This window comes from Coregonus clupeaformis, chromosome 8 (assembly GCF_020615455.1).
Source record: "Coregonus clupeaformis isolate EN_2021a chromosome 8, ASM2061545v1, whole genome shotgun sequence".
NCBI lineage: Eukaryota > Metazoa > Chordata > Actinopteri > Salmoniformes > Salmonidae > Coregonus > Coregonus clupeaformis.
The window spans coordinates 42465673-42490167 of NC_059199.1; the positions used below are offsets into that span (position 1 = coordinate 42465673).

At 41.2% G+C, this 24495-nt stretch overlaps 1 protein-coding gene across 1 annotated transcript; it reads right to left on the reverse strand.

Moving 5' to 3' along the window:
* Positions 1–83: 83 nt before the first annotated feature.
* On the reverse strand, positions 84–24471 carry LOC121572958 (mitogen-activated protein kinase 15). Its single transcript, XM_041884995.2, has 15 exons — positions 24371–24471; positions 23962–24114; positions 22620–22718; positions 22296–22325; positions 6591–6681; positions 5788–5918; positions 5444–5607; positions 5093–5232; positions 4891–4948; positions 4397–4534; positions 3885–3990; positions 3163–3538; positions 2638–2771; positions 1151–1303; positions 84–839 (listed from the first exon to the last, which is right to left on the reverse strand). The coding sequence occupies exons 2-15, from the start codon at positions 24028–24030 to the stop codon at positions 651–653; spliced, it is 1878 nt and encodes a 625-aa protein (XP_041740929.2). The 5' UTR covers positions 24031–24114; positions 24371–24471; the 3' UTR covers positions 84–650.
* Positions 24472–24495: the final 24 nt, after the last annotated feature.

Sequence of the window (24495 nt, forward strand, 5' to 3'; positions counted from 1 at the left end):
GTATCAGAATGAATACCTTATCTTGAATTTAGTGGTGTGCACTGTACCATGCATATAATAACACATTACATTCACCACTAAGGTTAAAAATAAGTCATATTTTTATTATGAAACCACAGGTTTGCTTTGCCTACATCCACTGTCAAAATGTATTTTGCTGTGCATATTGGAAGCACCATTTTGATATAAATTATCTTGAATTTGCTTGCTAGGAAATTGTAGCTAAAATAGCATTTATACACAACATAAATGTTCTGTTTTACATATGTTCTACACATTTACTGCAGGACAGTCTTGACTCAATATATATATTTACACTGGTATATCTGCTGTCCTCTAGTATAAAGCATTTCACTGTAAAACCCTTGCAAATTTAGTTACATTAAACTAAGGATCCATAGTTCCCATTTCCCAGCAAGTCATTATTTCACAAAGGAAATGGGGCTAAGTTGAGAGCATTCAATAACTCTATGGATTTCCTTGTCTCCATTGTTACTTCAATCTGTACTGCTGAACTCCTAACTTTTGTTTTGCAATAATATTTTCCTCCCCAAACATTCCACTAGCCTATATCTCCCTGTTCCCTGTCCCCTTGTCTATTGCCAGTCTGATGTCAGACAGTCTCCCATACATCCAGCATAGTGTGGTGGTTACTGGTGGTGTCGACTCCTTATAAGGTTGTCCAGCTCTGTCTTGTTGATGGTGCCGTAGGCCTGAGAGTAGCTGCCCAGTTTGGCACGGGGATCCCCGGCCGCCGCCATGTTGGCGTTACGCTGGAAAACCTTCTTACTGAACCTGGGAGGAGGGGGCCGTGCCTCTCGTGTCTGGGACCGCTGGTTCTATATTTAACCCCCAAAAAGAACCACATAGAGAGAAAATATGGGTTAGAGGGGGAGACTTCAAACTGTTATGAGGGGGAATATGGGACAAGTCCTTTACATCAAAATGTAGGCTACAATGTAAAAACATATCACAGCTGGCAGCTGAGTTCCCTGCTCCCAACAGGGTGATTATGAAACAGTGGAAAAGTACACATTACAGAAGATGATTTATGGCATTGACATAAAGTCTTCTCAATAGTGGCAGCAGCAACAGTTTATGAGATCATAGAGTATGAGTTTGTTAAAGTAGCAAGGCAAAGTCCACTCACCAGGCGTGCTGAGGTGACGCATATCCCTGAGGACACAGAGGGCTCGTCTCTGCAGACCAGCGGGTTGTTCTGGGGGTGGGAGAGGGTCAGGGAGAAGGAACGGTTATGGCTGACAGGTGCTGAGCGACCGCGCTGCAGAATCTGCTCCATAGACTGACAGATGGGAAAAGAGAGAGAGATATTATGACAGAAATAAATCTCCATGCATGTATATTTTGCAGTGGACACTGAAAATAATGTGTTGTGCTGCCTAGTGATCAACACAACGGCTCACATATCTATAGTCTCTGTCTGCAATACACACAACTAAAACGCTTGTCTATCCAGTAGTCTGTATTGGAAACATTCAAGGTGTTAGCTGAAGGTTGCGTCAGTCTGAATGTTTGGAATTGTGTGTAGTTTAAACTATTCTCTTGTATTCTGCTATTAACAAGTGACGCTGCAACTAATCACTGAAGGTCTTAGTACAAGGACACACTGATGATTTGCACAAACACGTCACGTACACACATACAGGTAACTGCCAAAATAAAGGAAACACAAAACATTGTTTCTTAATATTGCGTTGGGCTACCACAGCTTCAATGCACCTTGGCATAGATTCTACAAGTGTCTGGAACTCTATTGGAGGGATGCGACACCATTCTTCCACAATAAATTCCATAATTTGGTGTTTTGTTGATGGTGGTGGAAAGCGCTGTCTCAGGCACCGCTCCAGAATCTCCCATAAGTGTTGTATTGGGTTGAGATCTGGTGGCTGAGACGGCCATGGCATATGGTTTACATCGTTTTCATGCTCATCAAACCATTCAATGACCACTCATAATAATTTGGGGGGGGGTGCTTATATTTGTCTTGTAACACACATTTTTTGCATATCCCAACTCCTCCTGAGACACCCACAGTGAGTGGGATCACGGCCAGGGTCACCATTGTAAATGCCTTGCTCAAGGGCACAGCGGCAGATTTTCACCTGGTCGGCTCTGGGATTTGAACCAGTAGCCTTTTGGTTACTGGCCCAACACTCTAACCTCAAGGCTATACCTGCCACCCCCGTGCCATGTGGATGGGGGCATTGTCATCCTATGGGGGCATAGCCTTGGTAGCCAAAATAATTGCCAAAATAATGGCCGGCCCAGCATTTTACTACATGACCCTAAGCATGATGACATGTTAATTGCTTAATTAACTCAGGAACCACATCTGTGTGGAAGCACCTGCTTTCAATATACTTTGTATCCCTCCTTCACTCAAATGTTTCCATTATTTTGGTAGTCATTTGTAGGTATTGTATTACATCATGTATCTCAAGAGGATATAAAATGAGTGATTTATTTGTTGTTGATTTATGTTCTCTTGTTGCAGCTTATATTGTATTAAATGTGATCTGTTATATCTGTTGTAACTAAACTCTTTTCTGGGACCTGAGTTTTTCCCTATTGCTGTGGTACTTACAACTAAGTTTTTCTTATGACAGTGGTACTTACAAAAGCTTTGCCGTTAACGCCCTCTGCTGGCGGTACAATTACATTTTCATCACGCGTCTGTTGCTCCAGTTTCCTGCTGGCAGTACCAGAGCGAAAATAGTGAGGTGGTCCAGCCAGACTTCTAACAAAACCATCTGCATGAGAGAAAGAGAATACAAATACCATTAGAAAGTATGTGTCTGTGTTTATGAAGTATGAAGGTGTGTATATGAAGTCTGGAGGTGTGTGTCTGAAGTATGAAGGTGTGTGTCTGAAGTATGAAAGTGTGTGTCTGAAGTATGAAAGTGTGTGTCTGAAGTATGAAGGTGTGTATATGAAGTATGAAGATGTGTATATGAAGTCTGAAGGTGTGTATATGAAGTCTGGAGGTGTGTGTATGAAGTATGAAAGTGTGTGTATGAAGTATGAAGATGTGTGTATGAAGTATGAAGATGTGTGTATGAAATATGAAGGTATGTGTATGAAGTATGAAGGTGTGTGTGAATGTGAATGTGGGGGACCACATGTGTGTGTTAGTGTACTCACTGGCAACATGTGTGATGGGATTATATGTAGTCTTTCCCATGACGGGGCTAGCTGCAGGGCTGGTCTTCTCCAGGGCCGGCAGGGTGGACACAGGTACTGGTGTGGGTATGGTGATAACTGGACGAGCAGCCTGGTGTTCTGTCTTATCATGAGGGGATTTAACCCCAAGGTCCCCTCCACCATCACCAGCCACTGGGACTGGCTCCGGACCACCTTTGTTCTTCCCATTGGGCCTTTCCTTCCCATGGTCTCCACGGTCACACCCAGACCCAGACCCAGACCCAGAGCCAGACCCAGAGACCGGCTCCTCTTTCTTCCTCGGCCTGGGCTGGACATGACGTAGCGTTCTCCTTGTGGTCCTCTTCTCTAGAATCATCTTTTCCACAGGACAGAGATAAAAAAGGGACAGAGAAGATTCCTTATAGATACTGTGCCTTTTTTCAGTCGTTAATAAAACATGTATATTGTCATAAAGGACTTAGTTTAACACTCTATGCAAAAAAATATATATGGGGAATTGGAAGTGATGCAGACAATTACATTGATGGAAGTTGCAATCTATCTGCAATATTAAAGCTGTTCTACCCCTTAAGAAAAATAAATAAAGAATAACAATAATAATAATACTATTAGTAACTATTAAACAATTGGCAGTAATGGTCTACCCTAAGCCAACCAAACACGAGACAGGTGTTCATCATCCTCCCTCCCCTCAGTATTACCTTGTACAGTTTGTTGCGGTACTGAACCACCGACAACTGGACATCATCATCCACAGGCAGGATCACGGCATAGTCCAGACCTGGCTCCTTGGCTGGGTTGTGGAATCTCCAGTGAAATTAAGGGGAAAAACACAAAGACATAACACAACACAAATAGAAAAGAAAGACATCGTTAATTCCAAGACTAGCCCTACTCAGCATAGTGCATTACTTTTGGCCAGGGCCCAAGTCAAAGGAAGTGCCCTATGTAGGGAACAGGGTGCCATATATAACAAAAATGAACGGCATTGGCATCATAAAAGGATTAGAGCATTGTGTCATCAAACCACCTTCCCTTGCCCTTTGGGGTCTAGGCTGGGTTACTCTTTGTGACAACTGCTGATTTAAAAAGGGACACGATTGATAACCAGCCTATAGCCTATAAAAGCTTGTATAAAGCACATTGCACTACATTTTAATGTATGAGATGTGCTGTATAAATACAATTAGATTGGATGTGATTTCTACGCTACCTGGAGACGTAAAGGTGTTGCAGGGCCTGCTCAACGGTCAGCCTTTTGTCTGGGTTGAACACCAGCAGGCGACACACCAGGTCTAGGGCATCAGGGGGCACCGAAGGCTGCAGAAGATCCTCTAGAGGCTCCTGGGGCCTGGCCACGCAGACAGACAAATACAGACAGAGTGCAGCATCGTGAATAAATCGAGAGCTTGCGACTATAAGGTTCTATCTGCAAAAAGATGATTCTGAGATAATTGGCTTTAACGTTCTGAACCCTCATTGGTTTGAATGGTGTCAGCAATTTTTATCTTGTATTCTTTTGAACTTAACAACATTAATTGGGGGTATTTAGAGTACTATATAGATAGTGAACAATGAACAGAACAAGGCTATGTCAATAACTCAATTTTGACAAAAATGCAGATAGGACCTTTTAGTCCCAAGCTCTCAAAATGTCTCAAAATGTCTCGACATATTTACTTCTGTAGGACTTCCACTACGACTTACCTCAGTAGCATCCTCTGAATCACAGAGGCACCATACTCGGATCTGATAGAAAGTACGTCTGAAAACAAAATCACATATCTTTACTTTAGTCAGTTAACTTGGTCAGTTAGGGGCATAAAAGCTTGATTCCACCACTAGTGCTCAACAAGCAAATAGCACACTCTGTTTTCTGTGAACTGTGCAGCCAGGACTTAATACTCACCCTCTGGGCTAGGGTGTGGAATGGTACTCATGATTTTCTCTATCTGGTTGATGGTGGAGGTTCCAGGGAAAAGGGGCTTCCCAAGCAGCATCTCTCCTAGGATACAACCTATACTCCACATGTCCACACCCTTTGTGTACCTATAGGATAAATCAAAGTATTTAAGTGATTTCACAGACACTGACAGGTTTCTGCATGAATACTTACCTTCCCATTATGTGCATTATTTTATCAGAAACAAATGTTAACACTAAATCAAGAAAACCGTTCACTCTTTCAGATATGTATTCAAGCCTGAAGGAGTGGCTCAGTTTATTGAGAAACGTACAGCAGGTCCCAGTGCATGTGTACCTTGAGGAGCCCAGCAGGATCTCAGGAGGTCTGTACCACCGCGTCGCCACATACTCTGTCAGCGCCGGGTTTCCAGCATCCTCCTGGATCTGGTAGAGAGATCTTGCTAAACCGAAGTCACACAGCTTCACAAAGCAATCCGTGTTAAGCAGAATATTGGACGGCTGTGTGAAGAGGAAAGCCAATTCAGCCATGTCATCCAAATCGTTTTTCCTCCAGAAAAACAGAAGAATTAGATAGCATTACCCATACTAGTGGCACCAGCGCATCTGCAAATGCAATAATGTCATATTCTCAACAAGCACACTTCTTAGTACACTGGCAATTTAAACATTCTACTGTACCTTCTGGTCTCTGTGGATGACATTGCCTGAGTGCAGGTATTTGGTGGCCTTGAGGAGTTGATACATGACATAGCGTTTATGGATGTCTTTCAGCAGGTTGCCTTTCTTTATCACTGCATGCAGGTCGGTGTCTGCAACAAACAAATGGTAAAAACAGTAATAACCAACAGGAATCATCCAGCATTGAACATTCATCCATACCACACTCAGAATAATGGCACTTTGAAAACATCTTTCTATAAAACACTCAATGAATAACAAACCAGACACAACACGTTTCCCATAAACAATCTACACACTCCTGCAGTGCCCCCAAAATTAGCCAGGGTAGGACAAAGGAGGCATTTTCCATGGTGGGGTGTGCCTGGGATGCTGGCCCACACTCAGAGATCAGAGAGCAGTCCAATGTGTGGACTCAGCAGGCATCGCAGGCAGCCAAGAGGAGAAGAGACCTCCCCTCCCACCCCTCCCTCTGGTGCCAGATTTAAACTGCTGAATAACCTTGCAGCTTGCCTGCCTACATTCTTTCTGTGTTGTTATTTCATAATGTCCGACCCCATCAAATTTAGCACAGGGTAGGTGGCCAATAATAAATACAGTGGGAAAGCCCTGAAAATTGTTTTTTTGGGGTATCAGGGTGATTTCGACCATCAAGAGTCGTCGATGCAAGCATCTTGCATGTATATCTGTTATTATTAATAGCCATGTCATATTATACAGCGTGCTACCATTTCACATATCACCACAATCCTCAAGTAAACCGACAAAAGATTCAAAATGGATGTCAATAGACAAGTCCTCACCCATGTATTCAAAGACCAGGTAAATATCTTTGTCATTTTGAGCTCTGATGACGTTCAGCAGTTTGACGATGTTGGCATGATCTCCAAACTCCTGCAGGGAGAAACACATAACAGTTTGAAAAAGACACACACACACACACACACACACACACAGTCCTCAAAGACCACCGTAAATGAATTAAATCAATGATATGACCGAACACGCCCCTATTCACATCGACAGGGCTGTAGTGGAGCGGGTCGAGAGTTTCAAGTTCCTTGGTGTCCACATCACCAACAAACTATCATGGTCCAAACACACCAAGAAAGTCGTGAAGAGGGCACTACAACGTCTTTCCCCCCTCAGGAGACTGAAAAGATTTGGCATGGGTCCCCAAATCCTCAAAAAGTTCTACAGCTGCACCATCTCGAGCATCCTGACCGGTTGTATCACCGCCTGGTGTGGCAACTGCTCGGCATCCGACCGTAAGGCACTACAGAGGGTAGTGTGTACAGCCCAGTACATCACTGGGGCCAAGCTTCCTGCCATCCAGGACCTACAGTGCATTCGGAAAGTATTCAGACCCCTTTCCTTTTTCCACATTTTGTTACGTTACAGCCTTATTCTAAAAATGATTGAATTGGAGTCCACGTGTGGTAAATTAAATTAATTGGAAATGATTTGGAAAGGCACACACCTGTCTATATAAAGGTCCCACAGTTTTTGTATTTCGTATTTATTAAGGATCCCCATTAGCTGCTGCCAAGGCAGCAGCTACTCTTCCTGGGGTCCTGCAACATTAAGGCAGTTATATACAATTTAAAATATTACGACATTATATTTCATAACACTTTACCAAATACATTTAGTGTGTTCCCTCAGGCCACTACTCCACTATCACATATTTACAATACAACATCCATGTGTACGTGTGTGTAGAGTGAGTGTCTATATGTATGTGTGTATGTACCTGTGTGTGTGTCTCTTCACAGTCCCCGCTGTTCCACAAGGTGTATTTCTACCAGTTTTTTAAAATCTGATTCTACTGCTTGCATCAGTTACCTGAAGTGGAATAGAGTTCCATGTAGTCATGGCTCTATGTAGTACTGTGCGCCTCCCATAGTCCTTTGGGACTGTGAAGAGACCTCTGGTGGCATGTCTTGTGGGGTATGCATGGGTGTCCGAGCTGTGTGCCAGTATTCCAAACAGACAGCTTGGTACATTCAACTCGTCGACACCTCTCACAAAAACAAGCAGTGATGAAGTCAAATCTCTCTTCCACTCTGAGCCAGGAGAGACTGACATGCATGTCATCAATGTTAGATCTCTGTGTACTTTTAAGGGCCAGCTGTGCTGCCCTGTTCTGAACCAACTGCAATTTTCCCAAGTCCCTCTTTGTGGCACCTGCCCAGACTAGGTGCGACAAAACTAGGGCCTGTAGGACCTGCCTTGTTGACAATGCATGTCAGAGCAAAAAACTAACCATGAGGTCAAAGAAATTGTCTGTAGAGCTCCGAGAAAGGATTGTGCCGAGGCACAGATCTGGGGAAGGGTACCAAAAAATGTCTGCAGCATGAAGGTCCCCAAGAACACTGTGGCCTCCATCATTCTTCAATGGAAGAAGTTTGGAGCCACCAAGACTCTTCCTAGAGCTGGCCGCCCGGCCAAACTGAGCAGTCGGGGGAGAAGGGCCTTGGTCAGGTAGGTGACCAAGAACCCGATGGTCACTCTGACACAGCTCCAGAGTTCCTCTGTGGAGATGGGAGAACCTTCCAGAAGGACAACCATCTCTGCAGCACTCCACCAATCAGGCCTTTATGGTAGAGTGGCCAGACGGAAGCCACTCCTCAGTAAAAGGCACATGACAGCCTACTTGGAGTTTGCCAAAAGGCACCTAAACGACTCTCAGACCATGAGAAACAAGATTCTCTGGTCTGATGAAACCAAGATTGAATGCCAAGCATCACGTCTAGAGGAAACCTGGCACCATCCCTACGGTGAAGCATGGTGGTGGCAGCATCATTCTGTGGGGATGTTTTTCAGCAGCAGGAACTGGGAGACTAGTCAGGATCAAGGGAAAGATGAACGGAGCAAAGTACAGAGAGATCCTTGATGATGCTACAGAGCGCTCAGGACCTCAGACTGGGGCAAAGGTTCACCTTCCAACAGGACAACAACCCTAAGCACACAGCCAAGACAACGCAGGAGTGGCTTTGGGACAAGTCTCCCCATCCAACCTGACAGAGCTTGAGAGGATCTGCAGATAAGAATGGGAGAAACTCACCAAACAGGTGTGCCAAGCTTGTAGCGTCATACCCAAGAAGACTTGAGGCTGTAATCGCTGTCAAAAGTGCTTCAACAAAGTGTTGAGTAATACATTTACTTATGGAAAAATGTATAAAAAACAGTTTTTACTTTGTCATTATGGGGTATTATGTGTAGATTGGTGAGGGGAAAAAACTATTTAATCCATTTTAGCATTAGGCTGTAACATAACAAAATGTGGAAAAGGTCAAGGGGTCTGAATACTTTCAGAATGCACTGTATATACTAGGCGGTGTCAGAGGAAGGCCCAAAAAATTGTCAAAAGACTCCAGAGCACCAAGTCAAGGTCCAAAAGGCTCCTTAACAGATTCTACCCCCAAGCCATAAGACTGCTGAACAATTAATCAAATGGCTACCCGGACTATTTGCATTGACCCCCCTCTTTGTTTTTACACTGCTGCTACTCACTGTTTATTATCTATGCATAGTCACTTTACCGTTACCTACATGTACAAATTACCTCAACTAACCTGTACCCCCGCACATTGACTCGGTACCGGTATCCCCTGTATATAGCCTCATTATTGTTATTTTATTGTGTTACTTTTTTTAGTTCATTTTTTAAAGCTTTAGTTTATTTAGTAAATATTTTCTTAAGTAAGCATTTCATGGTAAGGTCTACACCTGTTGTATTCGGTGCATGTGACAAATAAAATTGGATTTGATTTGACTACAAAAGGGAGAATCTTCTTAGGGATAGTGACATAACAGTCTAGGTGGTGTTGGAGTGGGTCAATGTTTAGATGCTATGTAATGTAAACCGTCTAGAGACTGGGGTGCCAGTGTTTCTGTGGGAGATAGTAATAGCCTTATTATGGACATTCACACACAGCTTAAGGCCCTGGCCTCTGTTTTCCCTGGCCAAAGTGGATGGTGGAGACTGGAGACCAATAAAAGCGGACCACACTGTTTGCTTGTCCCGTGTGACCAGTTTTCTATCCACTTTCATGAGGTCAGAATATACACTACCGGTCAAAAGTTTTAGAACACCTACTCATTCAAGGGTTGTTCTTTATTTTTACTATTTTTTACATTGTAGAATAATAGTGAAGACATCAAAACTATGAAATAGCACATATGGAATCATGTAGTAACCAATAAAGTGTTAAACACTTATATTTGAGATTCTTCAAATAGCCACCCTTTGCCTTGATGACAGCTTTGCACACTCTTGGCATTCTCTCAACCAGCCTCACCTGGAATGCTTTTCCAACAGTCTTGAAGGAGTTCCCACATATGCTGAGCACTTGTTGGCTGCTTTTCCTTCACTCTGCCGTCCGACTCATCCCAAACCATCTCAATTGGGTAGAGGTCGGGGGATTGTGGAGGCCTGGTCATCTGATGAAGCACTCCATCACTCTCCTTCTTGATAAAATAGCCCTTACACAGCCTGGAGGTGTGTTGGGTCATTGTCCTGTTGAAAAACAAATTATGGTCCCACTAAGCCCAAACCAGATGGGATGGCGTATCGCTGCAGAATGCTGTGGTAGCCATGCTGGTTAAGTGTGCCTTGAATTCTAAATAAATCACTGACAGTGTCACCAGCAAAGAACCGCCACCCCCTAACACCTCCTCCTCCATGCTTTACGGTGGGAAATACACCTGCAGAGATCATCTGTTCACCCACACCGCGTTTCACAAAGACACGGCGGTTGGAAGCAAAAATCTCAAAATTTGGACTCCAGACCAAAAGGACACATTTCCACCGGTCTAATGTCAATTGCTCGTGTTTCTTGGCCCAAGCAGATCTCTTCTTATTATTGGTGTCCTTTAGTAGTGGTTTCTTTGCAGCAAATCGACCATGAAGGCCTAATTCACACAGTCTCCTCTGAACAGTTGATGTTGAGATGTGTCTGTGACTTGAACTCTGTGAAGCATTTATTTGGGCTGCAATTTCTGAGGCTGTTAACTCTAATGAACTTATCCTCTGCAGCAGAGGTAACTCTGGGTCTTCCATTCCTGTGGCGGTCCTCATGAGAGCCAGTTTCATCATAACGCTTGATGGTTTTTGCGACTGCACTTGAAGAAACGTTCAAAGTTCTTGAAATGGGCGGCAGGTAGCTTAGTCGTTAAGAGCGTTGTGCCAGTAACCGAAAGGTCGCTGGTTCTAATCCCCGAGCTGACTAGGTGAAAAATCTGTCGATGTGCCCTTGAGCAAGGCACTTAACCCTAATTGCTCCTGTAAGTCGCTCTGGATAAGAGCGTCTGCTAAATGACTCAAATGTAAAATGTAAATGTAAATGTTCCATATTGACTGACCTTCATGTCTTAATGTAATGATGGACTGTCGTTTCTCTTTGCTTATTTGAGCCATAAAATGGACTAGGTCTTTTACCAAATAGGACTATCTTCTGTATACCCCACTACCTTGTCACAACACAACTGATTGGCTCAAAAGTATTAAGAAGGAAAGAAATTCCACAAATTAACTTTTAAGAAGGTGCACCTGTTAATTTAAATGCATTCCAGGTGACTAACTCATGAAGCTGGTTGAGAGAATGCCAAGAGTGTGCAAAGCTGTCATCAAGGCAAAGGGTGGCTATTTGAAGAATCTCAAATATAAAATATATTTTGATTTGTTTAACACTTTTCCAGTTACTACATGATTCCATATGTGTTATTTCATCGTTGATGTCTTCACTATTATTCCACAATGTAGAAAATAGTTTAAAAAAAGAAAAACCCTTGAATGAGTAGGTGTTCTAAAACTTTTGACCGCTAGTGTATGGTCACCATCTGAATTATTAACTAAGCACCAAAATCACACCGCAAACTATCCCCAATACTGTTAGTAGGCTCTTTACATATCCTTAAGAGCCTATTGACGCACCCGTGCATCAATCGAAGTAACATAAATTTAAAAATCCCCATCAAAATCCATCAGTTTAAGCTAGAGCTGGGCTGCGTCTCAATCAACTGCATCCATAGAAGGCAGTAGTGTAAAGTAACTTAAGTTGAAATACTTTAAAGTACTACTTAAGTATCTGTAATTTACTATTTCTATTTTTGACAACTTTTATTTCACTACAATCCTAATGAAAATATACTTTTTACTGCATACATTTTCCCTGACACCCAAAAGTACTCGTAAAATGCTTAGCAGGACAGGAAAATGGTCTAATTCACACACTTATCAAGAGAATATCCCTGGTCATCTCTACTGCCTCTTATCTGGCGGACTCACTAAACACAAATGCATTGTTTGTAAATGATGTATGAGTGTTGGAGTGTGCCCCATGCTAACCGTAAATAAAAAAAATAAAAAAAATACAAATTGTGCCATCTGGTTTGCTTAATATAAGGAATTTGAAATGATACAAACTTTTACTTTTGATACTTAAGTATATTTTAGCAATTACATTAACTTTTAATACTTAAGTATATTTAAAATACAAATACTTTTAGGCTTTTACTCAAGTACTATTCGACTTTCACTTTTACTTGAGTCATTTTCTATTAAGGTATCTTTACTTTTACTCAAGTATGACAATTAGGTGCTTTTTCCACCACTGGTGGAAGGTGGCCGAGCTACAGCAGTGTTTGTCAGACCACGAGACATTCCGGAAATCTGTCTTCTTACAAAAACGTCTGTAGCGTCTGAACGGTTTGGTTTAACTAATAACTAACCACTCTATGGAACGATGAGATTCCCACGAACGCGATGGTGTTCTCCATTTTGCCCACAAGTGTCACGGGACTCGTCTGAAGGTAACCTGGTACCGGTTACAATTTTTTTATGGAAGTACTTGTTTATTTTTTATTTAACTTTTATTTAATTAGGCAAGTCAGTTAAGAACAAATTCATATTTACAATGACGGCCTACCAAAAGGCAAAAGGCCTCCTGCGGGGACGGGGGCTGGGATTTAAAAAAGTATATATAAATATAGGACCAAACACACATCACAACAAGAGAGACAACACAACACTACAGATGCTTGCGAAAATATTCACCCCCCTTGGCATTTTTCCTATTTTGTTGCCTTACAACCTGGAATTAAAATTGTTTCTTTGGGGGTTTGTATCATTTGATTTACACAACATGCCTACCACTTTGAAGATGAAAAATATGTTTTATTGTGAAACAAACAAGAAATAAGACAAAAAAACTGAAAACTGGAGCATGCATAACTATTCACCCCCCCAAAGTCAATACTTTGTAGAGCCACCTTTTGCATCAAATACAGCTGCAAGTCTCTTGGGGTATGTCTCTATAAGCTTGGCACATCTACTTGGATTTCTGCCCATTCTTCAAGGCAAAACTCAAGTTGGATGGGTTCCGCTGTGTACAGCAATCTTTAAGTCATACCACAGATTCTCAAATGGATTGAGGTCTGGGCTTTGACTAGGCCATTCCAAGACATTTAAATGTTTCCCCTTAAACCACTCGAGTGTTGCTTTAGCAGTATGCTTAGGGTCATTGTCCTGCTGGAAGGTGAACCTCCGTCCCAGTCTCAAGTCTCTGGAAGACTGAAACAGGTTTCCCTCAAGAATTTCCCTGTATTTAGCGCCATCCATCATTCATTCAATTCTGACCAGTTTCCCAGTCCCTGCTGATGAAAAACATCCCCACAGCATGATGCTGCCACCACCATGCTTCACTGTGGGGATGGTGTTCTCAGGGTGATGAGAGGTGTTGGGTTTGCGCCAGACATAGCGCTTTCCTTGATGGCCAAAAAGCTCAATTTTAGTCTCATCTGACCAGAGTACCTTTTTGGGGAGTCTCCCACATGGCTTTTGGCGAACACCAAACGTGTTTGCTTATTTTTTTCTTTAAGCAATGGCTTTTTTCTGGCCACTCTTCCGTAAAGCCCAGCTCTGTGGAGTGTACGGCTTAAAGTGGTCCTATGGACAGATACTCCAATCTCCGCTGTGGAGCTTTGCAGCTCCTTCAGGGTTATATTTTGTCTCTTTGTTGCCTCTCTGATTAATGCCCTCCTTGCCTGGTCCGTGAGTTTTTGTGGGCGGCCCTCTCTTGGCAGGTTTGTTGTGGTGCCATATTCTTTCCATTTTTTTATATAATGGATGTAATGGTGCTCCATGGGATGTTCAAAGTTTCAGATATTTTTTTATAACCCAACCCTGATCTGTACTTCTCCACAACTTTGTCCCTGACCTGTTTGGAGAGCTCCTTGGTCTTCATGGTGCCGCTTGCTTGGTGGTGCCCCTTGCTTAGTGGTGTTGCAGACTCTGGGGCCTTTCAAAACAGGTGTATATATACACTGAGATCATGTGACACTTAAATAAAGTCCACCTGTGTGTAATCTAACTAATTATGTGACTTCTGAAGGTAACTGGTTGCACCAGATCTTATTTAGGGGCTTCATAGTGAAAGGGGTGAATACATATGCAAGCGCCACTTTTCCGTTACTTTTTTTTTTTTTTTTTTTTAACAAGTTATTTTTTTTCATTTCACTTCAACAATGTTGACTATTTTGCGTATGTCAATTACATTAAATCCAAATAAACATCCATTTAAATTACAGGTTAGGAAAATCACCAAGGGGGGTAAATACTTTTGCTAGGCACTGTACATAAAGACAGACCTAAGACAACAACATAGCATGGCAGCAAGACACGACAACACAGCAAGGTAGCAACCCAACATGAAAACAACATGGTAGCAACACAACATGGCAGCAGCACAACATGGTAGCAGCACAAGACATGGTACAAACATTATTGGGCACAGACAACAGCACAAAGGGCAAGAAGGTAGAGACAACATCACGCGAGCCACAACTGTCAGTAAGAGTGTCCATGATTGAGTCTTTGAATGAAGAGATGGAGATAAAACTCCCAGGGATGTGTGTGCTTTGGGGACCTTTAACAGAATGTGACTGGCAGAACAGGTGTTGTATGTGGAGGATGAGGGCTGCATTAGGTATCTCAGATAGGGGGGAGTGAGGCCTAAGAGGGTTTTCTAAATAAGCAACAACCAGTGGGTCTAGGGATCCGGAGGGACGGGGGTGGTATGCCGATCACTGGGATGACGGCCCAACTTGGGACGGGGAGGGGCTTTAGCGGGGGAATTAGTGGAGAACAATTGGAGGGTTACTTAATAGCAATGCAAATATCATGGTACAGATATATATATGGGCGGCAGGTAGCTTAGTGGTTAAGAGCGTTGTGCCAGTAACCGAAAGGTCGCTGGTTCTAATCCCCGAGCCGACTAGGTGAAAAATCTGTCGATGTGCCCTTGAGCAAGGCACTTAACCCTAATTGCTCCTGTAAGTCGCTCTGGATAAGAGCGTCTGCTAAATGACAAAAACAAAACAAAACAAAACAATATATGGACACTCAATCACTATGGTATTTTTTATTGGTAAATTTACAAACATATATAATGATAAATAGTTTTGAAACTTGTATCTCATTATGGTATATGGTGAAATAAGTATAGCCAGTTATAATTGTAATGGCTTAGCAGATAATAACAAAAGAATAACAATATTTACATAGCTCAAAGAGAAGGAATATAATATCTATTGTTTACAGGAAACTCATTCAACAATTCTAGATGAAGTTGCGTGGAAAAAGGAATGGGGGGGGGGGCAAAATATACTTCTCCCATGGGCAAAGAAACTCAAAAGGGGTGATGATATTAATTAACAGTAATTTCGATCCGAATGTGCAAATTGTCCAAACAGATACACAAGGTAGATGGATTATTTTAAATATGTTATTGGACCATAAACAGATATGGCTCATTAACCTTTACGGACCAAATAATGATGATCCACACTTCTTTGACAATATATACAATAAATTATCAACCCTGCAAACAATTCAAGACTATTATTATGGTGGGAGATTATAATACCGTTTTAAATAGCCGTAAAGGAAATGGACCGTAAAGGAAATCACACTACAAACAATCACCCTCATGCTCTTAAGGAAATCATGAATGTCATTGATACATTAGAACTAGTAGATATATGGAGGCTTAAATATCCTGATCTAGTGTGATATACATGGCGGAGACTCAATCAAGCTAGTCGTCTTGACTTCTTTCTTATGTCATTCTCATTGGCACCAAAAGTTTAAAAAGTGTTGATAGAGGACAGAATGCGGTCGGACCATCATATAATTGGCATATACATTACTCTTACTGAATTTCCACGTGGGCGAGGATATTGGAAAATTAATCGAAGCCTATTGGATGATAACTTGTTTTTAACTAGGACAGAGGAATTCATAACTGATTTCTTCCGACATAACATACAGTGGGGAAAATAAGTATTTAGTCAGCCACCAATTGTGCAAGTTCTCCCACTTAAAAAGATGAGAGAGGCCTGTAAGTCTCATCATAGGTACACGTCAACTATGACAGACAAAATGAGAAAAAAAAATCCAGAAAATCACATTGTAGGATTTTTAATGAATTTCTTTGCAAATTATGGTGGAAAATAAGTATTTGGTCAATAACAAAAGTTTCTCAATACTTTGTTATGTACCCTTTGTTGGCAATGACACAGGTCAAACGTTTTCTGTAAGTCTTCACAAGGTTTTCACACACTGTTGCTGGTATTTTGGCCCATTCCTCCATGCAGATCTCCTAGAGCAGTGATGTTTTGGGGCTGTCGCTGGGCAACACGGACTTTCAACTCCCTCCAAAGATTTTCTATGGGGTTGAGATCTGGAGACTGGCTAGGCCACTCCAGGACCTTGAAATGCTTCTTACGAAGCCACTCCTTCGTTGCCCGGGCGGTGTGTTTGGGATCATTGTCATGCTGAAAGACCCAGCCACGTTTCATCTTCAATGCCCTTGCTGATGGAAGGAGGTTTTCACTCAAAATCTCACGATACATGGCCCCATTCATTCTTTCCTTTACACAGATCAGTCATCCTGGTCCCTTTGCAGAAAAACAGCCCCAAAGCATGATATTTCCACCCCCATGCTTCACAGTAGGTATGGTGTTCTTTGGATGCAACTCAGCATTCTTTGTCCTCCAAACACGACGAGTTGAGTTTTTACCAAAAAGTTATATTTTGGTTTCATCTGACCATATGACATTCTCCCAAGCCTCTTCTGGATCATCCAAATGCACTCTAGCAAACTTCAGACGGGCCTGGACATGTACTGGCTTTAGCAGGGGGACACGTCTTGCACTGCAGGATTTGAGTCCCTGGCGGCGTAGTGTGTTACTGATGGTAGGCTTTGTTACTTTGGTCCCAGCTCTCTGCAGGTCATTCACTAGGTCCCCCCGTGTGGTTCTGGGATTTTTGCTCACCGTTCTTGTGATCATTTTGACCCCACGGGGTGAGATCTTGCGTGGAGCCCCAGATCGAGGGAGATTATCAGTGGTCTTGTATGTCTTCCATTTCCTAATAATTGCTCCCACAGTTGATTTCTTCAAACCAAGCTGCTTACCTATTGCAGATTCAGTCTTCCCAGCCTGGTGCAGGTCTACAATTTTGTTTCTGGTGTCCTTTGACAGCTCTTTGGTCTTGGCCATAGTGGAGTTTGGAGTGTGACTGTTTGAGGTTGTGGACAGGTGTCTTTTATACTGATAACAAGTTCAAACAGGTGCCATTAATACAGGTAACGAGTGGAGGACAGAGGAGCCTCTTAAAGAAGAAGCTACAGGTCTGTGAGAGCCAGAAATCTTGCTTGTTTGTAGGTGACCAAATACTTATTTTCCACCATAATTTGCAAATAAATTCATTAAAAATCCTACAATGTGATTTTCTGGATTTTTGTTTCTCAATTTGTCTGTCATAGTTGACGTGTACCTATGATGAAAATTACAGGCCTCTCTCATCTTTTTAAGTGGGAGAACTTGCACAATTGGTGGCTGACTAAATACTTTTTTTCCCCCACTGTAGGTACAGCAAATCCCCTTATTGTATGGGACACCTTTAAAAATGTGCCTTTAGAGGCCATGCAATTCAGTACTCATCTCGAAAACAAAAGCAATTTAGGTCAAAAGAGTACATACTAACAAAGGAAATAGGTCTAACAGAACAGATAGATAGCAATAAAAACTAACAGAGGCTCAGAATAAATTAGAGGAAAAACAAAAATAAATGGAGAAATGTATTCAAGAAAGATCAAGTGTAATATATTATAAAAATAAAGCAAACTGGATGGAATATGGGGAAAAATGCACCAAATAATTTTATCATTTCAGCATAGGAATGCTACCAAAAAGAATTTACTGAAACTGGTTACAAATGACGGAGTCACCCATGATTCACCAAATTATATTTTGAAGGAGGAAACAAAGTACTTTAAGCATATGTTTTCGTTTCAGTCGCCTCCATCTCCTCTAACTGAAGCTAATTGTAGAGATTTTTTTCTATTGATAATGTAAAATTAACAGCGATACAGAAAGACTCATGTGAAGGTGAAATTACAGAGGAGGAACTTCTGGATGCAATTAAAGACTTTAAGTCCGGGAAAACTCCAGGGTTGGATGGCATACCAGTCGAGGTATACCAAACCTTTTTTGATATACTCAGAGGACCGTTATTAGCATGTTTTAACCACTCCTATATAAATGGTAGATTATCAGACACTCAAGAAGAAGGTCTGATTTCATTATTACTGAAAGAGGATACAAGTGGAAAATACAAAGATCCAGTCCATTTAACAAATTGGAGGCCCTTTACACTTCAGTGTTGTGATGCAAAAATTCTAGCAAAATGTATAGCTCATAGAATTAAAAAGGTAGTGTCGGACATTATTCATTCTAATCAGACACGTTTTTTACATGGAAGATACATTGGAGATAATATAAGGCAAGTACTGGAAACAATTGAACACTATGAAAAATCTGGGAAACCAGGCCTGCTATTCATAGCAGACTTCGAAAAGGCATTTGATAAAGTACGACTGGGGTTTATATATAAATGCCAGGAGCATTTCAATTTTGGAGAATCTCTTATAAAATGGGTTAAAATCATGTATATTAACCCTAGGTGTAAAATAGTAAATAATGGCTATTTCTCAGAAAGTTTTAAACTGTCAAGAGGAGTGAAACAAGGTTGTCCACTATCGGCATATCTATTTATTATGGCCATCGAGATGTTAGCTATTAAAATCAGATCCAACAATAATATCAAAGGATTAGAATACCAGGGCTTAAAAACAAAAGTGTCATTGTACGCTGATGATTCATGTTTTCTTTTAATCCACAACTTGAATCCCTCCACAGCCTCATAGAGGATCTAGATACATTTTCTAACCTCTCTGGATTACAACCAAATTATGATAAATGTACTATATTACGTATTGGATCACCAAAAAAGAAAAATGTCACATTACCATGTAGTTTACCAATAAAATGGTCTGATGGTGATGTGGATATACTTGGAATACATATCCCAAATGAAATAAATGATCTCACTCCAATACATTTTTTTATAAAAAGTTAGCAAAAATAGATAAGATCTTGCTACCATGAAAAATTTGTGGAAAAATCACCTTGATTAACTCTTTAGTATTATCCTAGTAAAAACAAACAAAATAGAATTATTGTAAAATTGACTGTGTCCATAAAATGTATATAGTATGTATAAGCTGGAAGTAGAGGCCTAATCTATACACACTGTATATATATGTATTTATGTTGTATTTTTGACTTTGTTTTGTTTTACCCCATATGTAACTCTGTGTTGTTGTTTTTATCGCACTGCTTTGCTTTATCTTGGCCAGGTCGCAGTTGTAAATGAGAACTTGTTCTCAACTGGTTTACCTGGTTAAATAAAGGTGAAATAAAAATAAAATAAAAAACATTGTTGTTCACTAGTTTACTCCAATTAGGGAAGGGGTGGTGGGGTTAGAAAGTAATAAAGGGAAATATATTTTTAAAAAGGAAATGTATACAGTGGGGAGAACAAGTATTTGATACACTGCCGATTTTGCAGGTTTTCCTACTTACAAAGCATGTAGAGGTCTGTCATTTTTATCATAGGTACACTTCAACTGTGAGAGACGGAATCGAAAACAAAAATCCAGAAAATCACATTGTATGATTTTTAAGTAATTAATTTGCATTTTATTGCATGACATAAGTATTTGATACATCAGAAAAGCAGAACTTAATATTTGGTACAGAAACCTTTGTTTGCAATTACAGAGATCATACGTTTCCTGTAGGACTTGACCAGGTTTGCACACACTGCAGCAGGGATTTTGGCCCACTCCTCCATACAGACCTTCTCTAGATTCTTCAGGTTTCGGGGCTGTCGCTGGGCAATACGGACTTTCAGCTCCCTCCAAAGATTTTCTATTGGGTTCAGGTCTGGAGACTGGCTAGGCCACTCCAGGACCTTGAGATGCTTCTTACGGAGCCACTCCTTAGTTGCCCTGGCTGTGTGTTTCGGGTCGTTGTCATGCTGGAAGACCCAGCCATGACCCATCTTCAATGCTCTTACTGAGGGAAGGAGGTTGTTGGCCAAGATCTCACGATACATGGCCCCATCCATCCTCCCCTCAATACGGTGCAGTCGTCCTGTCCCCTTTGCAGAAAAGCATCCCCAAAGAATGATGTTTCCACCTCCATGCTTCACGGTTGGGATGGTGTTCTTGGGGTTGTACTCATCCTTCTTCTTCCTCCAAACACGGCGAGTGGAGTTTAGACCAAAAAGCTCTATTTTTGTCTCATCAGACCACATGACCTTCTCCCATTCCTCCTCGATCATCCGGATGGTCATTGGCAAACTTTAGACGGGCCTGGACATGCGCTGGCTTGAGCAGGGGGACCTTGCGTGCGCTGCAGGATTTTAATCCATGACGGCGTAGTGTGTTACTAATGGTTTTCTTTGAGACTGTGGTCCCAGCTCTCTTCAGGTCATTGACCAGGTCCTGCCGTGTAGTAATGGGCTGATCCCTCACCTTCCTCATGATCATTGATGCCCCACGAGGTGAGATCTTGCATGGAGCCCCAGACCGAGGGTGATTGACCGTCATCTTGAACTTCTTCAATTTTCTAATAATCGCGCCAACAGTTGTTGCCTTCTCACCAAGCTGCTTGCCTATTGTCCTGTAGCCAATCCCAGCCTTGTGCAGGTCTACAATTTTATCCCTGATGTCCTTACACAGCTCTCTGGTCTTGGCCATTGTGGAGAGGTTGGAGTCTGTTTGATTGAGTGTGTGGACAGGTGTCTTTTATACAGGTAACGAGTTCAAACAGGTGCAGTTAATACAGGTAATGAGTGGAGAACAGGAGGGCTTCTTAAAGAAAAACTAACAGGTCTGTGAGAGCCGGAATTCTTACTGGTTGGTAGGTGATCAAATACTTATGTCATGCAATAAAATGCAAATTAATTACTTAAAAATCATACAATGTGATTTTCTGGATTTTTGTTTTAGATTCCGTCTCTCACAGTTGAAGTGTACCTATGATAAAAATTACAGACCTCTACATGCTTTGTAAGTAGGAAAACCTGCAAAATCGGCAGTGTATCAAATACTTGTTCTCCCCATGTGTATATATATATATGTATGTATGTATGTATGTATGTATGTATGTATATATATATTTGCGAGATAAAAAAAACATATGGGGGATTGGAAGTGATGCAGACAATTACATTGATGGAAGTTACAATCTATCTGCAATATTAAAGCTGATCTACCCCTAAAAAATAAAAGAAATAAAAAAATTTAAAAAACAGTGGGTCTTGTGACTGGTATACAGAGATGGCAGTTTACAGAGGAGTATAGAGTGCAGTGATGTGTCCTATAAGGAGCATTGGTGGCAAATCTGATGGCCAAATGGTAAAGAACATCTAGCCACCCGAGAGCACCCTTACCTGCCAATGTATAAATTACGTCTCCGTAATCTAGCATGGGTAGGATGGTCATCTGAATCAGGGTTAGTTTGGCAGCTGGGGTGAAAGAGGAGCGATTACCATAGAGGAAACCAAGTCTAGATTTAACCTTAGCCTGCAGCTTTGATGTGTGCTGAGAGAAGGACAGTGTACTGTCTAGCCATACTCCCAAGTACTTGTAAGTATGGAGGTAGTTTTGTGGCAATAAAAAAAGGGCTTAAATGTGTCCAAAAAACAAAAATATTTCCTGAGCTTTCTTACATCTCCTAGATATATGACAGACATTTAAAAACCTTATTCCTTATGATTTATTTTTTGACTGTCTGTTTTTCCATTTATGAATGAGTTATTCAATGCGTTTCTATGGGCTATAGTAGTAAAGTACTACTATGCAACCAGTGTGAAATGGCTAGCTAGTTAGCGGTGCGCACTAGTAGTGTTTCAATCGGTGACATCACTCGCTCTGCAAGGGCCATGGCTTTTGTGGAGCGATAGGTAACGATGCTTTGTGGGAGACAGTTGTTGATGTGTTCAGAGGATCCCTGGTTCGAGCCCAGATTGGGGAAAGGAGAGGGACGTAAGCAACACTGTTACACTAACTGATATAGGTATTCATTCTTACCTGTAGAAACATTATTTCTCTGAATGTCCGCTGTTGAGAAAGAAACATTGTGACGAGTTAGGAAAGGCCAAAAATCTTAATTTACAATCTATTTCATCATTAACATTTATTTATTTTTATAAACAAGCTGTTTGAGAACCCCTGGCTGTTACAGTATTTCCATTCAATTATAATTAGATATAGTCAAGGTTGTTGAACAGGGTCTTTTTTGGTACGCTTCACAAACTGGCACAACATATACAGTATTAAGGTATACCTCTGTAATTAGTGGCAGACAAAACTAGTAGCCAATGTCAATTACCAATATCATCATGAATCACAAACCTGGGCATCAGTCCTATTCCTGAAGGCATCAAATATTTTCTTTACAGCCACAACTTCTCCTGTCTGCCTGTCCACAGCCTTCCATACAATCCCATATGCCTGGACACAGATAAAGAGGTAAACAACTGTTGTGGATAAAGAGATATACAACTGTTAGTTAATCATTATACGTATTAAAAGGTAAAACAAACTGCCACAATACTGTAGTTGAGCCCTAAGAGAAACTAAAATCACAATATGAAAACAGACAGCGAAGTAGAGTGGAGAGGAAGGAAATAAAGAACGTTCTAGGGAGAGATTACTAAGCACTTTTAGAATCAGCAGCACATCGAGGAGAGGTGACTGGTTATGACAATGGGTCCCCTGACAGACAGCCCACTGCTGAGCTGAGTGAGAGAACACATGATCAGGTTCACTAGACACTGGTCCCTCTGTGGGCAGTCCCCACCTGGCGTCAGTGACTTCCTGCTTAACGAGCAAAGCAAGGCTTACTATAATATTGTCAGATGGACTGAAACCTGGGGAAATAGTGGTAGTCAAGGGTGACTTTTGGGGGATGTAAAAAATAAAAAGATACATCAAAATCATACATGTTTTTGACAAATTACAGTCTTGGAAATTATTGGTATTGTAACCTAGGAATAGTCCAAACAACACATTACTTCCTTGGGTAAAATTAAACTGTAGTTAACTGTTAACAAGTGTAATATGATCAATGGCCTCCGCTCAAGGGAAGATTAGTTAGCAATTGTGTGATGTATCTACATGACTCAACAGTGTCGCAGGTTTGCCATCTGGCACTATACAGTTCAGAGATAGATCTAGCCTCCCTGATGCTTATTTTAGCACATGGGGAGAAACTCCATTCTTGGTTTGTCAAAGGGAAAGAAAACAGGGCTTCCATTATTCTATGTCTATGTCTGGGGAAAAACAAAAAAGCTCTGAAGTCCCTGATTTTTCTCTTTCCCAAGTATCAAAGTCTGCTGATCTGGCTGAAAGAAACAGCTTGTTCTGAAAAAGTTGACAATCCTCTAGCTTATGACATTATTCAAATGGACTTTAATTCTGGGGAATTGTAAGAATTCTTCTTAAAGGAAAGACTGGGGAGTAAAAAGTGAAAAGTAACAATGTGTGCAATTGAGAGTAATTAATTGATTATTCATTTAGAATACATTAACAAAAGCAACAGAAAACGTACACAACCACTTGCTTATTGTAGCTACTATTATTATTTGATAGCAGTGTGCAATACAGCTGTCATTCAAAAGTTCGACTTTCTTCCCAACAAATAACTTTTCACAGAACTAAAAAAAAAAAAATGGGGACAGCCAAAATTACTTACGCCCTTTCCAAGTCTTCTCTTTATTTCATATTTCATGGAAATATGATCCTCCACCTCCGTGACGTTCATCCTTATTCTTTGGTTAGATAACTCTATGCAATGCTTTTCATGCCTTCATTTACAATGTAACAGTCTCAGCCCCAAGTTGAAATTCTGCAAAGAAACATTTGATAATGAACGTGATTCAAGGCAACAACGTATCAACTTCTTGCAGCTGGAATCTTCACACCCTCAAAAATTAAACATCCCCTCTTTCGTTTGAATGAGTTAAATATAAAACACGTGATTTTAGCTAGCTATGTTGTTTAGCAGCCAGCAAGCTAGGTTCTTTGAACTTCTGAGCTAATGTTGAATGGTTACTGTTCAATCACAGTTGTTGCCCACCGATACATCCCTAAAATAAAATTACCGACGGTCTTTTTTGAAAGCACTGAAAAAGTCAGGTTCAAGGATATCTGCGACAGCGGACAGAGCTTTGCTGCTGGATGCAAACAAGCATATCGGGTTCATTTTGTAATTGTTTGTCGTCTTGGA